Below are 17,214 nucleotides of genomic sequence, written 5' to 3' on the forward strand. Positions count from 1 at the left end.
CCTATGAGTATAACCATTACCACTGGGCTATTCTTGTAATAGAAATGTATTTGATTAATATATACGTGATGATGAGTAGATAAAGGGGAAGTTTTGGTCAGATTAGCATTTGTTCAGTTGGTCTTTAACATTCATAATGCTTCTCTAAAACAAAATGAGCTAAATAAAGAAATGTATGGGTGAGATCTCTAAGCTGTGTCCATTATGTATCTTTTTATTCAGTTCAAATTAGCAGTTATTCTCAAAACATTCAAAAAATACAGTGTGTAGAAAGGAGAATGAATGCTTGGATTGCAATTCAGTTTATTGCAAAATGAGAGTACCTGAACTAGGCTCCTTGAGATGAATGAGCAGTTACACAGTTTATATGTAGTCCTGCTGAGGCCGTTGCACTACAATGCCCGGTGAACTACGCAAGACACTCTCGGAAGTAGTAAGTGCGCATGCGCAGAACAAACGGTCGCGCGCAAGATTTGAGTTTTGTTTGAATGAGTTCGTGCCTGAGGAAAACACAAAACACATTTGTTTTAGCTATGTAGCAATGGCAAAAGCTGCGAACCTGTCGAAGTCAGATTTGGACTCATCATCTGGAAGCGATTTGTCAGTTTCTAGCCGAACTTCAAACAGAAGTTTGCGAGTTGTGGAGAAAGAAAGAAGAAAGAACGAGGCTGGGGATCCATTTCTGCTTGCGCTGAAGTACTTCTCAGAAGGTAGCTAACTAGGAAGCTGTTAGCTTGCTAGCATATAGCTACTAATGCTTGCAGAAGTCAAACGTAGCGAATATTTTGGCTACTTTTTAAACTCCAACGTGAACTAGCTGACTGTAATGGCAGCCCAGGTTATTTTCTGTCAACATATGTAAACTTTCAAGGCCGCTCAGGCTTCTTCTTTTGGAAACACCTTTTTGCTGTAACTTATTTTGTTACCTAGCGAGCTAACGTTAGCTGATTTACAAACGAATGCATTGCAAGTGTGGGCGGGGTAACGTTATGGCTAGACATGCCTGAAGTACACGCACAATTTTGCTAGTCATCATTTAACTAGAATGTACAAATGTATATAACTAATCCACAAACAGAAGAGGCAGCCTAAAGAAATTCATATAAAATGGTTAGAAGCATGTGACTGGAAATGTTACTAGCTAACAGTGTTTGTTATGAATGCTACTGTATACATTGGAATTTAATTTCTAGCTAAAAGTAACCAACTAACGTTAACTAGCCAAAGGGCATCCACCAGTGTCTGAATTCACAGTGAGTTGTCTGTTTGTTTCCTAGTGGAGGCGGGTACCCCATGCATAGGAAACGATGTGCTGGAGAGAAACCTGGTGCAGGTGGAGAGAGTGGGGCTCAGTCGAGGACTTCCTCCTGAGGCGATCTCTGTCATGCTGGACTACGCAATGAGCCTCCGTATGGGTACAACAACAACAAACTCTCACACCTAATGGAAACTGCCGCCATTTTCTTAGACAGACTGACCGGAAATACCAATTTACACTATGACAAATTAATTTGACCATACATAACATTTCAGCTTTCCTATCTATTTCTTGCCCTGAACAGGGGGTATGATGTGTGTTCGGGTCCTGAAGTTTCTGATCCCCGCCACCATGGTGCCACAGGAGGCCGTTGTTCGAGCGGTGGCGTGGTTATGTGTCAGCAAGATAGCCATCAGCACACAGGTAAAGAGCTCCTCTGTCAAAGGTCTTTGCAAGTCACACACACTCACAGATTTAAAGGTTGACACTGGAGACCGGACATAACATTACAATCATACTGTTATCAGAATTGCTCTGTCCTCTCCCTCCAACTGAATGAAACAGGTGTTATGGGTGTTGTGTTATGGGTGTTTTCCAGGTGCTTTTCCTTCGGTGGGTGCTAACTGTTTTCGACATGATCGACTCCAAGGACAATCTTCGAGCCATCTATGGCTTCATCTTCCACTTTGTGACAGAGGAGAATTTGGTATGTGCAGGAATCATATTCCCCTTGCTCTAATGATATTTTTACATTGGCAATGAATTGCATTGCTATTTAAGTCATGATGGTTTGTTTTGTGTTTCAGTCTCCTTACATCTGCCATTTGCTCTACCTTTTGACAAGGAGGGAGAGTGGTAAGTGGCATTTTGTTACTCAATGAACCTTTATGATGCGGTACACGTTGTTTCTGCAGAACAACATTGCTCTTACCCTTTTCTTGGGTTTTCCCTGTCATAGTTCGGCCATTCAGAGTCAGAAAACTGTTGGACCTCCAAACAAAAATGGTAAACAAATACAGCATTGTCCTGTTTAAGTGTTTTTGGTCAATGCTTGTAATATTTTAATGCAATTCAATACAAGTGTGAATGCATTGGAAACATCTAATCATTGTATTAGCATTATGAAATACTTGGTGATAAATGGCATGAGGAGAACATACATACTTACATATTGTTTGAAGCTTTCTCTACATAATTCCCATCAATAGTTTATCCTCAGTACTATCATCTGTAGTTACACTCTGTGAATGGTTGTTACAGCCATCAAACTGAGAGTGGAGTCCCCACTGTGAGCATGTTGCACTGAGAGTTCCATTATTTTCCTCTCGTCTACTGTCTCCCCAGGGCAGGCAGCCATTCCTGTTGCTCTTGCTGTCGTTGTACAAAGTGTTTTGCCCTGAATTGGTGACGCTTGCTCTTCCATCACGAATGAGGGTTAGTATGATCGATCACACCTAGTGACTTTTGTCCATTGCACAAAACCACACATTGTCGTTCACCAAACATCAGGGTTGGGGTCTATTTCGTCCATATCAAATCTGGAAGTAAACTCTAATTCCAATCCAATTGTCTTAATTGAAACCCTGACAACATACTTCATGTCACGTGTGTGTTTTCTGCTGTCGTTCAGAGTGGGTTTAAGAATCACAACTCCACGTGGAAGGCAGCGCTCAGTGCTGTCCAGAAGAGGAACAACAGCCAAGTGTCATCTGACATCAGCCTGACCCTAGGAGTGAAACACAAGACCAACTCCAGGAAGAGGGTATGGAGATCAGATGAGCTGTGGCATAACAGCCAGACCAATGATCTTGAACGGTGTCTTTTTTGGGGGGGTCTTAGTGCTAATTTATAGCATTTAGAAGAATATTTCTACTTGCTAAATTCTAATTATTATGGGGTCAGTCACTATTTATTGCATTCAAAGTCTAACTGAATATACAAAACATTAAGAATACTTTCCATGACAGACTTACCAGCTGAAAGATATGATCCCTTATTGATGTCACTTGTTAAATCCACTTCAATCATTGTAGATGAACGGGAGGAGACAGGTTAAAGAAGGATTTTTAAGCCTTGAGACATTGATTGTGTATATGTGCCGTTCAGAGCGTGAATGGGCAAGACAATTGATTTGTCTTTAAACGCTGTATGGTAGTAGGTGTCTGACGCGTCGGTTTGACTGTGTCAAGAACTGCAACGCTGCTGGGTTTTTCAGTTTCAACCGTTTCCCGTGTGTATCAAAAATGATCCACCACCCAAATCACAACCAGCTAACTTGACACAACTGCAGGAGACATTGGAGTCAACATGGGCCAGCATCCCTGTGGAATGAATTTAGGCTGTTCTGAAGGGGAAAGGGGGTGCAACTTAATATTAGGAAGGTGTTTCTAATGTTTGGTATACTCGGTGTATGTTAGACTGTAAACATTTTATTCACTTTTGTCCTACATAGATCAGGCCCTTGTTTTGTTTCTGTAGCTAATGAACTGTTTACAAATCGATAATCAAATGTCGTACTGATGTTCCAATCACTGATCCATCTGTCAGAAATACCATCACCTGGAGGTGCCATCGCTGAGCTCATCTGTCCAGAGAAACTCCCCCTTCTCCAGCAGCAGGAAGGTTTTCCCCCTGGAGCAACTCCACACCTTCCCACAGCTGCTGGACAACCTCCACCGCATAGAGGTAACCCTCTCCTCCCCTCTCTCTCTCACTGTCTTTTTTTTGTATGCCCCCCCCCTCTCTCACACACCTCTCTCCATCTCTCTGTGGTCTGATTAGTCACACAGCTGTATAGCCTAGAGGTACTTTGATTTGAAATAGATGGAAGGTGTGGATTTAAGCAGGATGGAAAACACTGTGTTTTAGAGGTGCCCAGCACTGCCCGTTTCACTTTAGTGTCATTCTGCAGCCACATGGGGGTGCTATGTCACCGGCACAGTTTTGTTGGATAACAGAATAGACCAAGGGCTCAACCTCGTCTGCCACTCAATTTGACTGCTGGCAGTGTCGTGTTTATTACCCTGAGCCATAAAACCGATTCATGAGCGCTCTCCATGTCGTTTGTTTTTTAAATTTGTCATTGCTCTGTTTAGACTTCATCAGGGTGTTTTTGTCCCAAACGAGTCAACAGAGATGTATAACTTGGAGCCACATTGAAAAAGTTATAAAGCGTTGACAATTACAAAAGTGCTGCACGCAAATACTGTTTGCTTGTTAGATCCATTGACCTGATCAACCCAGATACGTTTCTTTAAAAGGTTTAAGGACATTTACGGTTCACGCTACATAAATTCCCCACACGCAGCCAACGTTTGCAACAAGCCATTCTACCAGCACTTTCTACTTTTTATGGCTGTGGGTGGACAGGACAGATCAGCTAGTACCTTCCATCATGCAGCTCAAACAAATCAGAGGAACGATGCGTTTGCTCCTTATAATTATGGGAAGACTCGGCCATGTCCGTTGACAATCTGTCTCTCTTTATTTATTAAGTTCCCATATTGCCGGGCAGCTATTCACACAACAGACAAACAGGCCAGTCCGTGTGGGGAAATGTCTGAATGCTGCCTGCCACAGACATGGCCATGATTACTGTATTATGAGTATAATTAGATGTGACAGATTTAGTACAGTCACTCAGTGACAGATTGATTGCTCACTCATTGAAAACAAGGACACGGGCAACAGATTCTCTCCTTCAATAGGGGCTGTGAATATCCTGACATTAAGCTATTTAGAACATCATGCTGAAGCTAGTTAGAACATGATGCTGGCTTGGTGTTAGGTGGCCCCTCACTTTGTATGCTGAATTGTATTTATTTGTGTGTTGTGGGGGATGTGTTTGAAGCGTGAGTGGGTGGTGGGGTTTGATGTGCGTACCGCATATGTGTGTCTAATAATCATGTCTCCCTTCCACAGCTCCCATCCCAGATGGGTTCTCTGCTGGGCTCCAGTCTGGCCCTGTGTTACCTGGACTACGTACAGGATGACTCCGCCTTCCTCCGACTCAACTTCTGGCTGGGCCACGCCCTCCATGAGGGTACAATCACTAAAAAAACCACTACGTCTTCCTCGGTTGTCTCTGTTGCTGCGGAAATGTGTCAGCGGGTAGCCTAGCGATTAGTGTTGAGCCAGTAACCGAAGGTTGGTCATTTGAATCCCCGAGCCGACTAGGTCGATCTTCCCACTTAACCCTAATTGATCCAGGGTCGCTGTCAATAATGGCTGATCCTTGGCTGTGACCCCACTCTCCGATGGTGTCTCAGTAGGATATGCAACAAAACAAAAAACACTTCACACTAGAGTTGCACGGTATACCTGAAACGTAGGTACTTTTTCTATAATGGAACATGAAAAATGGTTCAGTAGTAAAATTTTTGTAACAGGGTACTTCTGTCAATGATTGAACTGATTGAACCCTCATCCATTCCCAGTAGGCATTGCAAAGCAACACTCTGTAGAAAAGCTTTTATGAAAATAAAAAGGCGAGATTGTACAAATCCACAATGTAATTGTCATCACCCCTTGTATTTTGTTCTCTTCCTTCCCCTGACCTTTTCAACATTTTAAATATCTTTATTTTCCTCTCTTTATTTTGGGTTTCAGAGTTTCTGTTCTGCAGTGGGGACGGGAGCTCCGGGAGTTCGTCCGGGGCCCTGCACCTCCTCAACAGGTTGCTCTCCACGCAGCACTTCCTCCAGGTGAGCCCCCCTCCAGGCTCCTCTCACCCTGTCACCCCCAGTTCCCATCCCCGCCTCTCCCTTTTATGCCAGATTTGGATCTGTCAGAGCGTGTTAAACTCTTCTCTGCTCCCACTCTCTTCCCCCTCGCTGTTCGTTAATAAATGATGCCACAGTCAAACGCTCATTTGAGATGCGTATGTTTTGTCTCTCTCCATCCCTCCCTCCCTCTCCCCTCAGGAGGGCTTCTCCAGCACCGAGGGCTTCCTCTACAAGTTCCTGAATGTTTGGGACGGTTCACTCCTCCGCCCCCAGATTCTGGGCCTGCTGAGTGACATCCCCGTGGTCCCCAGTTCCTGTGAGTAGGCCCTGTTCGCTTGGCTGCCTTGCTCTCCTCCACTCTCTCTCCCCTAATTAAACTGCTGAACTGTAACCGCGGGAAGACACGTGACTATGCAATCCCCAGCACATGTCTGGCTGGCAGCATATACCAGGGAGCCTGGGAAAAGTAGTCAGGTGGTTGAATTAAATGGTTTGTGCAAATTTCCTTGCTCTACCTCATCTCTCTCAGGTATCAACCAGCTTCTGTTTGAGCCTCTCGTGCAGCTGTTCTTCACCTCCACGCTGTTCTTCAAGGTAATAGTCACCAGAATGCCTCCAGATCCCACTTTCAATTAATTATAAGAAGTTTGCATTATACCACTATATCAATTTTTCAGTCCAGGTATCAGCTCCCTTTTAATCCTGGGTTGTATTCATTTGGCACCAAATGGAAGAAAACTTACTGAAACAGGGAGAAACTACTTGTTCAGTGAGAACCATTTTGTTTTCTGATGAGACGTTTTACACCGTTTTTCTACGGTGTGCCCTGTTGTCGTTGTAAATGTATTTTTTTCCCTCTTTGAATAAGTACCACCCCTCTGTTCTCTGTCCAGTGCAGTGTGATTGACTGTCTGAACAACATGCTGTTGAAGTGGTTGACCTGGCACTCTGTGTACGCCCTGGAGGACGGCCTGGACATCAGTCTCCACAGCCACACACCCATGTGAGTCTCACTGTCCGTTCAACACTTACAACACCAAAGCCCTGTAACTTCCTTTAGTTGAAGACACATTTCACTGTCTTCCTCGCCGGTATTCTATCTTCACAAACGGCCAATCCTTGTCAATACATGTTTATTCCCTTCCCATTTCAAACTTCACCTCTGCAGAGAAACTCAATGAAAAGCGGTGCCGAAATCAATGTCTGGGGTGTGTGGTTGTCAACCTCCTCAGCGCTGTCCTCTGGAACGCAACAGCGTAATGAACTGCAGTGTGTCTGTGTGTCTCCGCCCGGCCTCATTGCTGCACACTCAGCGCTGATTTGGTTATTGTCTTTTATTGCATTAACTGGGGTGGGCGGGGCTGCTGAAGGAGAAATTAATATGATCCAAGGACAAAGCCCCCCGTTTGAGCTTCTCACTAGTCCCATGCATCATTACCATTCACCCGTTTCCTTGTTATTAAGGCCTTCGTCTTATGTTCCGTTACGTGACCGTTCTTCAACTCTTTCCCAGGAACATGACTCTGTCTGGCTTCATGGACTCTGTCGTGGAGCTGGTGCGTTTCGTGGGCCGCCTGGCCGCCGTGGGGCTGCAGCTAGAGGGCTGCCACTCCCTGCTCCTCAGCTTCATCCTGGACTTCTACGAGACGGTAAGCAAGCCGGATGAAGCCAGTACATTTCGTTGAATACATAAAGGGGGGGAAAAGTCCAGTGATCCCTTATAGTGATCCCACCCATGCAGGACTGTTAGAACCCTGTAAGTCACATATGTCAGAGTCAAGGCCACATCCGGCCCGCGAGAAGGTTTTTTACGGCCCCTGGGATGATCTTGATTTATTATTAGAACCGGCCCGCAGACCGCAGCAAGCCGGCAGCCCGCAGATCTTTTACACGCACCAATACTACATTTCCCACAATGCAACGGTGACGCACCGAGCAGTAGGCTGCTTCATTTCAATATTTATTGGCACAGCAGTCGTCAGCATCACAGTAAAATTAACTTTCAGATACCCATCAAAAATGGCAAAACGGAAGGTGGACACTGAGAACTGGGGGTTTCAAACAAGGTGGGAGTCGGAGTATATGTTCACGGAGGTAGCTGGAAAACCTGTGTGTCTTCTGTGTGGAGAAAGTGTGGCGGTACTGAAAGAGTATAATCTGAGACGACATTATGAAACGAAACACGCGGACAAAAACAAGAATATGGACATGGAACAAAGGCTACAAAAGGCAGAGGAATTAAAACGAGGCCTCAAATCTCGACAGGCTCTGTTCAAAAAAGCCAAATCACAAGGCCAGGCTGCTGTCAAGGCCAGTTTTATTTTGGCAGAAGAGATCGCTAAATCAGCCCGGCCATTTACGGAGGGGGATTTCATCAAAAACTGCATGATTAAAGTTTGTGACGAAGTTTGCCCAGAAAAAAGGCAACTCTTTTTAAATGTGAGTCTGAGCAGAAACACCATTGCCGAGAGAGTAGACCAGTTGTCCATCAATCTAAAAGAGCAGCTTGTGAAAAAGGGAAAAGATTTCATTGCATATTCCTTGGCTGTGGATGAGAGCACCGACATTTCTGACATTGCCCAGTTGTCAATTTTCATCCGCGGAGTGGACTCCAGCCTAAGCGTGACAGAGGAGTTTTTGGCTTTACGTCCTATGCATGGCACAACTACGGGGCATGATTTGTATGAAGAGGTGTCAAGATGTGTAAATGAGATGGAGCTGCCTTGGGAAAAACTCGTGGGTTTGACAACCGACGGAGCACCTGCGATGTGTGGACACAGGAGCGGACTGGTGGCGAAGATACGGGAAAAGATGCAAGAGGAAAACGCGACAGGTGAGCTGACAGCTTATCATTGTATCATACACCAGGAAGCGTTGTGCGGTAAAGCCTTGAAAATGGAGCATGTAATGAGCATCATCACGCGCACAGTTAACTTTATCAGAGCCAAAGGTTTGAATCACCGCCAGTTCAAGGCATTTCTGACGGAGTTAGAAACGGAGCATGGTGATTTGCCTTATCACACAGAGGTGCGATGGCTAAGCCAGGGAAAGGTGCTTCAAAGATGTTTCGAGCTTCGTGAGGAGATTTGTCTGTTCTTGGACAGCAAAGGGAAAGACACAACACAACTCCGAGACGAAATGTTTCTGTGTGAAATGGCTTTTCTGTGTGACATTACGAGTCATCTGAATGCAATGAACTTGCAGCTGCAGGGTCGGGATCATGTCATCTCTGATATGTACAGTACAGTGAAGGCATTTAAAACCAAACTGACTCTGTGGGAGACGCAGATGCGGAAAGAAAATTTGAGCCACTTTCCCAGCTGCCAGACCATGAAAGAGAAGCTCTCTACCAGTGCGTTCCCGAGCGCACAGTTGGCTGATAAAATAGGTATGCTTGCCGCTGACTTTCGACGCCGATTTGCTGACTTTGAAGCACAAAAAAGCAGGTTGGAACTGCTCGGTAACCCATTTGCTGTTGACGTGGAAAGCTCACCACCAAACCTCCAAATGGAGTTGATTGACCTCCAATGCAATGATGCACTGAGGGCAAAATATGCGGCAGTGGGTGCTGCGGAGTTCGCCCGTTTCCTCCCCGACACAATGCCCCAGCTGCGCATCCAGGCTGCTCAAACGTTGTCTATGTTTGGCAGCACATACCTGTGTGAACAACTGTTTTCTTTGATGAACCTGAACAAAACATCACACAGAAGTCGACTTACTGCTGAACACCTCCACTCAATTCTGAGGATTTCCTCAGCTCAGAGCCTTACCCCGAACATTGATGAACTTGTGGAAAAGATGGGACACCACCAAGTATCACCCTCAACCTCAAACAAGTGAACATTACTGTGTAATCACATATTTAGAGTTTTTACTCAGTTCAAGTTTAAAAGTTAAAGTTTAATATTTGTTTTCACTGCATGTTACTTCTCCTTATACAAAGTGTTGTTTTTGATTAATAGATTTTTGCACTTTATTTTATTGTATTTCAATCCAATTATATTTTAAAAATATTTCAGTTGAGTGGATGATAGAAAATTGCTATTATTGTTTTTTTCTTTGAAGTAAATTTAGCCCACTTTTGCTAAAATAGAAAATATAGGCTACTGATGGTGCCTTGAATACCGGTTTCTTTCATTTAATGTTCATGTTATGGGGATTTTTATATAAAGGAAATTTGTCTTTTGTGTCTGTTGAAAATTAAAGATTACTGACAGAGCCATAAGAAAATATTGCTTTATTTATCTGATCATATTGGAATATATTTGTTAGGTTTTCAGTAGGTTCAATTAGGTTCACTAGACTATATGCGTCATTTAAAAAATTTTCAATGAACATTCGAACAGTCCGGCCCTCGGCTTGTAGCTAAATTTTTTATTTGGCCCTCCGTCCATTTGACTTTGACACCCCTGCTGTAAGTGGTTGATCACCATAATCATATTCACTTTAACCAGAGTGCACTGGATCAGTTGTTCCATATTCATGGTCCGTTTAGAAAAGGGGACAACCGTGTTCGTTCTGGGGGTGTTGACGTGTGTGCCCCTGTGCGTGCCATTCAGGTGTGTGACATGTTCCTGAAGTACGGGCTCCCCCTGGTGGTCATGCCCCCCGTGGGCGTGTTCTACCCAGCCCTGTTTGCCACCGACCCCGTCAGCCTGGACCGCCTCGGCTACATCATGTACAGGTGAGAAGGAGTGGTGACGTCAACGCCAGTATTATCATGTCAACACCGGGCCTGTTGAAGTCAACACCGTCACGTCAGAGTGTCATCTTTTCACAAAGTGCGGTCACTGCGTTTCGTGTGCAAATCATCTGCATGTATGTCAAACTTTCTCCTGTATATATTTGATGACGCGGGTGAATGGTAGGCTGTCTTGGTACGGCTCGCCAGCCAGGACATTACATTTATGATTCATGATAATGAAGGGTCAAGGGCACAGAATTGCGCTAAGATCCATTTTCCCGGATAACTTTTCAGGCATATGAAGAGTGCAAACGGCATGCATTACTCGAAGCACGAATGTCTTGTTGCACAAATACACAAAGCATACATCTATAGCAGGGGTCCTCTAGTACTAGTTGAACATACATCAAAAGCGGGGGTCCTCTAGTACTAGTTGAACATACATCAATAGCGGGGGTCCTCTAGTACTAGTTAAAGCATGCATCTATTGCGGGGGTCCTCTAGTACTAGTTAAAGCATGCATCTATTGCGGGGGTACTCTAGTACTAGATAAAGCATGCATCTATTGCGGGGGTACTCTAGTACTAGTTAAAGCATGCATCTATTGCAGGGGTACTCTAGTACTAGTTAAAGCATGCATCTATTGCGGGGGTACTCTAGTACTAGTTAAAGCATGCATCTATAGCGGGGGTCCTCTAGTACTAGATAAAGCATGCATCTATAGCGGGGGTCCTCTAGTACTAGTTAAAGCATGCATCTATTGCAGGGGTACTCTAGTACTAGTTAAAGCATGCATCTATTGCGGGGGTACTCTAGTACTAGATAAAGCATGCATCTATTGCAGGGGTACTCTAGTACTAGTTAAAGCATGCATCTATTGCGGGGGTACTCTAGTACTAGATAAAGCATGCATCTATTGCGGGGGTCCTCTAGTACTAGTTAAAGCATGCATCTATTGCAGGGGTACTCTAGTACTAGTTAAAGCATGCATCTATTGCGGGGGTACTCTAGTACTAGTTAAAGCATGCATCTATAGCGGGGGTCCTCTAGTACTAGATAAAGCATGCATCTATTGCGGGGGTACTCTAGTACTAGTTAAAGCATGCATCTATTGCGGGGGTACTCTAGTACTAGATAAAGCATGCATCTATAGCGGGGGTACTCTAGTACTAGATAAAGCATGCATCTATAGCGGGGCTACTCTAGTACTAGTTAAAGCATACGTCTATAGCGGGGGTACTCTAGTACTAGTTAAGAAGGTCCGGTCACACATTTCCTAGGTCGCAAAGGTCCAGATGGATATTGTCATTCATCGGCGTAGTAACAAACCCCCACCTCACAACCCATGCAACCCCAAACTGTTCACACCCCTCTTGTTGGTGGAGATTTTCAAAGTTAATTTCCCTCAATTCTACACATTTGCATGTGGCATGGAATTATTTTGGCTGTTTAAAAAAAAAAAAATGCGTTTCCCGCAATTCAACACATTTCCGTGTCTTATGTGTTCATATAATACCAGAGGTTGAAGCCCGCCTGGATCCGTGGTCCATGTTGACCCCCTTCTGGGTCCGGATCCGGTTGAGTATGGGGGAATCTATAGCATGACAAAAGACCACTGCTTTTTATTAAAACAGGCCAAACATATGGTCTTTGGTGGTTGTTTTTAAGCTTGTTATTGTAAAATGTTCTGTTCACAGTAAATGGCCTTTAGGACAGATGTTTACATAACATGGAAAGCAATGTGGTTGCTTTTCCACCCTTATACAGATCAGTAAAGTTATTTTTCTTTTTCCAGGTACAAGAAGAACCTGACCTCTGCTAAGTGCCAACAACAGGAGACCAAGGTAATAGAAGGACTCCCTCTTTAAGATATGTTTTCTGCTTTGCAAATCTAACAGTGTTTTTGCAAAATCAAGCAATTCAAGGCTCCTCGTGAGGCCACTTCTACCCGTCCACATGATGAATAAAACTATTAGGATTAAGTGCTGATTAAAGAATTGCAATTTTGGTGGTTACTCGTTCAAACAAAAAACCCAATTCTAGTGTATGAAGGCAATAGAATTTGCAAGTAGGTACTGCCATTTGTATACAGTGCCATCAGAAAGTACACACACACATTGACTGAGATTTTGTGTCACTGATCTACACACAATACCCCATAATGTGAAAGTGGACATTTTTACAAATTAATTAAAAATGAAAAGCTGAAATGTCTTGAGTCAATGAGTATTCAACCCACATAGAATTATTTGTACGGTCCCTCCGTCGTGAATTTAAATTTCAACCACAGACCAGTGAGGTTTTTCAATGCTTCGCAAAGAAGGGCACCTATAGACAGGTTGGTTGTTTAGCAAAAAAAACGACACATAAGCAACCATGGGGCAAAACACACGAGGTTGGTTTAGATTGTTTACAATGTAGAAGCTTTATTTCGTCTCCAATGTTTATTGAAAACATAAATGCATTTGCACATAAGCACTAGTTGTCTCTCAAATACATCGTTATGGTTGTATGTTAGATAGCTAGCAAATATTTGCCATATAAGAGCTGTCATAATCTGTCAAAACACCTCAAAACAAGACACCAGTCACTACAAAGATACAGGCATCCTTTCTAACTCAGTGTCCAGAGAGGAAGGAAACCACTCAGGGATTTCAAAGGCAATGGTGACTTTAAAACAGTTAGTTTAATGGCTGTGATAGGAGAAAACTGAGGATGGATCAACAACATTGTAGATACTCCACAATACGAACCTAAATGACAGAGTGAAAAGAAGGAAGCCTGTACAGAATAAAATATTCCAAAACATCCATCCTGTTTGCAATAAAGCACTAAAGTAAAACTGCAAAAGTTGTGGCAAAGACATTAACTTTTTGTCTTGAATACAAAGTGTTAGGTTTGGGGAAAATCCAACACCGAACATCATTGAGGTACACACTGCATATTTTTAAGCATGGTGGTGGCTGCATCATGTTATGGGTATGCTTGTCAACGGCAAGGACTATGAACTTTTTTTAGGATAATAAATGGAATAGAGCTAAGTACGGGCAAAATCCTAGAGGGAAACCTGGTTCAGTTTGCTCTCCAACAGACGCTAGGAGACAAATTCACCTTTCAGCAGGACAATAACCCTAAAACACAATGCCAAATATACATGACTTGTTTACCAAGATGATATTTATAAAATTGTTTATTAAATGTAACCTTTTATTTATTATTATAAATTCTTATTTATGACTGCCTAACCCGGACGACGCTGGGCCAATTGTGCGGAGCCTTAAGAGACGCACAATCAAGGTCGGTTGTGATACAGGCTGGAATCGAACCAGGTCTGTAGTGACGCTTCTAGCACTGAGATGGAGTGCCTTAAACCGCTGCGCCACCCGGGAGCCCATATTGAGTGGCCTGGTTACAGTTTTGACTCAAATTGGCTTAAATCTATGGCACGGCTGTCTAGCAATGATAACTTGACAGAGCTTGAATAATTTAAGAATAATGTGCAAATGTTGCACAATCCAGGTGCGGAAGGCTCTTAGAGACTTAGCCAGAAAGAGTCACAGCTCTAATCGCTGCCAAAGGTGGTTATACAAAGTATTGACTCAGGGGTGTGAATATTTATGTAAATGAGAGAATTCTGTATTTAATTTTCAATAAATTTGCTAACATTTCTAAAAACATGTTTTTACTTTGTCGTTATGGGGTATTGTGTGTAGATGGGTCAGGGGGAAAAATCGATTTAATCCGTGAATACAGGCTTTAACACAACAAAGTGGAATAAGTCAAGGGGTCTGAATACTTTCCGAACGCACTCAGTACGAAACAATATATGTTTACCCAATATTTCCGACAGCGTCTTACCAAGAGAAATAGATCCGGCAAGTGGAATGCAAATTGGTCAGCTCGGGCAGACATAATAGATAATGGACCTGGGTTTTAACCACCCAACACCCTTTCCCTGGTGATATTATGTGAGAGAGCCTATTTATTTAGCATGTGTCATACACTTATTCAGTGTTTAAACTACATCTCCATCGCTCTTTTTTTTTTTTTTTCGTCATCCCTCCATTGCAGCAGGCGTTTCACATCAGCAGGCAGACATACCGGGAGTTTAACCATTACCTGTCCTTCATGGTGAGCTGCCTGTGGAACTCCAAGATGTTCCTTCCAGGCATGGCCATCGAGGTGGACCAGGAGCTCCTGTCTCTCAGCAAAGTGGCCGAGCCCTGGACCAGCTTCGACCTCATCCACCACCCTGCCTTCCTCGGCTACGCCCTCGACTTTCATCGCAAGGTGAGTGAGAATTTTTATGTAATTTAGAAAATGTTGGCGATCTATTTACTTATTGCATTCTTTCAGGCATTATATAAAGTCCAGATCCGTGAAACTAATATTGTATATAATTTTCATAAATGTCCACTAAATGTTTGTGCTCAGTTTATATATGGAGTCTAATTTTCAAATTTCAAGAGAAACACCTGACGCACAAGGGAGCAGCCAGCCTCTCCAGTTGAATGAATATATTTTAAGGCTGGACAAGGAGATGAATGTGGTATTAATGTATCTTTTATACAAGGTCCATTAATACAGAATCACATTTTATTATTCATGGGCGCTGCATGAGACTTGATTTTTCATCATGTTTAATTATCCAAGTACTTCTTTTTGGTCAGAATCACTGCAACATCCAGTACACTGTTCTACTGAGATTAACTGGGAGGGGGGAAACTGTTGAATATTAATGCTTCTCTCTTTATTAGTGTTGGCCAGAGAGGAAGGAAATGGATCTCAATTCCATAAAGGTACCGCCGTCTTACCACTTATTTAATTTTAATGTCTGTACGCACGTGCACTGATGTGCATTTTAAAGTGTGCCGTTTGATTTTTTTAAATTGACCTCATGCTACTGATCAGCGAGCTATAGACAGTCCTGGATGGTCCTTTTTTAATGGAAGGTCTGTAACGCTGTCCGTCTGTCTGTCTGTAGGCCGGGAAGCAGTGGGACTGGTACCTGGAGTTCCTCTTCTCTCAGGGCTTTCAGGGCCTCCAACAGTTTGTTCAGAGTAGCATCACCCGACGCTCTGCGGCTGGAACCAATGACCAGGGTCAGGGAGACAGGCAACCCACAAACAGTTAAACAACAGAGGACAGAACACAAGACAAACTTCTCCTTGTTGTAAAGGACGTGTACATGTTTTATCTCTCGCCATCTTCTCCAAGGCAAGATTCACAAGAGACTAGACTATCTCTGTAAATAGACACTTTTTATATTTTTGATGTATTTTTATTATGTCTTGTCCATATTTTAATTCCGCTTGGTGCTCATGTGTTGTCTGTACTCTTGTATAGCTTACGCATCTATCGATTTATTTCTGTGGAACTTGCACATTAATAAGAATAGGATTTTATGATTTTCTTTTAGACTAAAGCATCCCCCCTGGTCTTTTACTAAATTACACCAATGCTCCTAAAAAGCAAACATTAAACATGCTGGAACATAGTGAGAATTATAATCTATTTTCTATTAAAAGCCATTGGTATAATTCATTATGGGGAAGTCATCAGTATCTTTTGCAGGTAATGGCTCAACCTTCTGGAAAACATTTTCCCTTAGTTGAAGGATCCATCTGGATAGTTAATAGGCCCTTGGCTTTCCAGTTAACTTGGAACATGCTGGGAGCAGGGAAACACATTGCACGCCAGACACACACTCCATTCTCAGTGCCACCATAGACTTCCCCTCTGAGCATCACCATTACTGACAATTGGGTCCACAGGTATGCTTTGTGTGCATTCTATATGTATTATGGCTGTATTCATGTCAATGTCGAGTCAATTCTTCAGCCCATTGTTCCTTTTCAACGTAGTGGTGCGTGGGTCAGCTGTTTGTGCGCCCACCTGCAATTGCGAAAAACCAAGCCGCAACCGCCTGACTACAGCCAATGTGAAAATTTGAGGCCCCGCACCTGACCCTAACCCGCTAATATAGAAGAGACAAGGATTTTTGTTGTCTGATTTAGATGTTTCTGACATTTTGGTAGGCTATTTGTAAGTCAACTTGTCTATAATTAGATAGGCTACATGCAGTTTCTCTTGTCATTAGCCTATATGTTGCCTTAGAAAACTAAATAAACCCTTGCTCGCCACTATGTCAAATGTCAATACAATGAATGCTTCAAACTATACTTGTGGGGAGAAATGTGTGGCTGCACCCCTGCCCAGGCATTTGAAATCCATATATTAGGCCCTAATGAATTTATTTAAGTTGACTGATTTCCTTTATATGAACTGTAACTCAGTAAAATAGTTGAAATTGTTGCATTTTTTTATTTAGTATAGATGACATCGATAAAGTTTTCTGTCATCTTGGCTTCTTTCGCGGAGCAAAGATGTTTAGTGACCGGGGATCAAATGCAATCTTTTTTTTAAAACAGGAAAGATTTTCTGTAACCTAGGCAACTGTTCAGATGGACATGGAAACTGGAATCTGGACACTGACTTGATGTAGTCTATAACCCCTCAGTCGTAATATTAACTCCTCCACAAGTAAA

At 43.1% G+C, this 17,214-nt stretch overlaps 1 protein-coding gene across 1 annotated transcript; it reads left to right on the plus strand.

The window, feature by feature from the left end:
- Positions 1-438: 438 nt before the first annotated feature.
- Positions 439-16,812, plus strand: LOC129827651 (centromere protein I-like). Its single transcript, XM_055888683.1, has 20 exons — positions 439-710; positions 1,278-1,415; positions 1,563-1,681; positions 1,857-1,964; positions 2,065-2,113; positions 2,217-2,263; positions 2,603-2,692; positions 2,889-3,020; positions 3,806-3,943; positions 5,180-5,300; positions 5,867-5,961; positions 6,181-6,298; positions 6,512-6,576; positions 6,876-6,985; positions 7,496-7,631; positions 10,542-10,666; positions 12,462-12,510; positions 14,738-14,956; positions 15,424-15,465; positions 15,651-16,812. The coding sequence occupies exons 1-20, from the start codon at positions 542-544 to the stop codon at positions 15,798-15,800; spliced, it is 2,220 nt and encodes a 739-aa protein (XP_055744658.1). The 5' UTR covers positions 439-541; the 3' UTR covers positions 15,801-16,812.
- Positions 16,813-17,214: the final 402 nt, after the last annotated feature.

This window comes from Salvelinus fontinalis, chromosome 29 (assembly GCF_029448725.1).
Source record: "Salvelinus fontinalis isolate EN_2023a chromosome 29, ASM2944872v1, whole genome shotgun sequence".
In the NCBI taxonomy this organism is placed as follows: Eukaryota; Metazoa; Chordata; class Actinopteri; order Salmoniformes; family Salmonidae; genus Salvelinus; species Salvelinus fontinalis.

Excerpts from the sequence above, each read along its gene's own strand:
- LOC129827651 (XM_055888683.1), top strand. The coding sequence starts at position 542 with ATGGCAAAAGCTGCGAACCTGTCGAAGTCAGATTTGGACTCATCATCT. Across the intron at positions 2,264-2,602 it reads TGGACCTCCAAACAAAAATG|GGCAGGCAGCCATTCCTGTT; the intron begins GTAAACAAATAC and ends CTGTCTCCCCAG. Across the intron at positions 10,667-12,461 it reads CTCGGCTACATCATGTACAG|GTACAAGAAGAACCTGACCT; the intron begins GTGAGAAGGAGT and ends TTCTTTTTCCAG.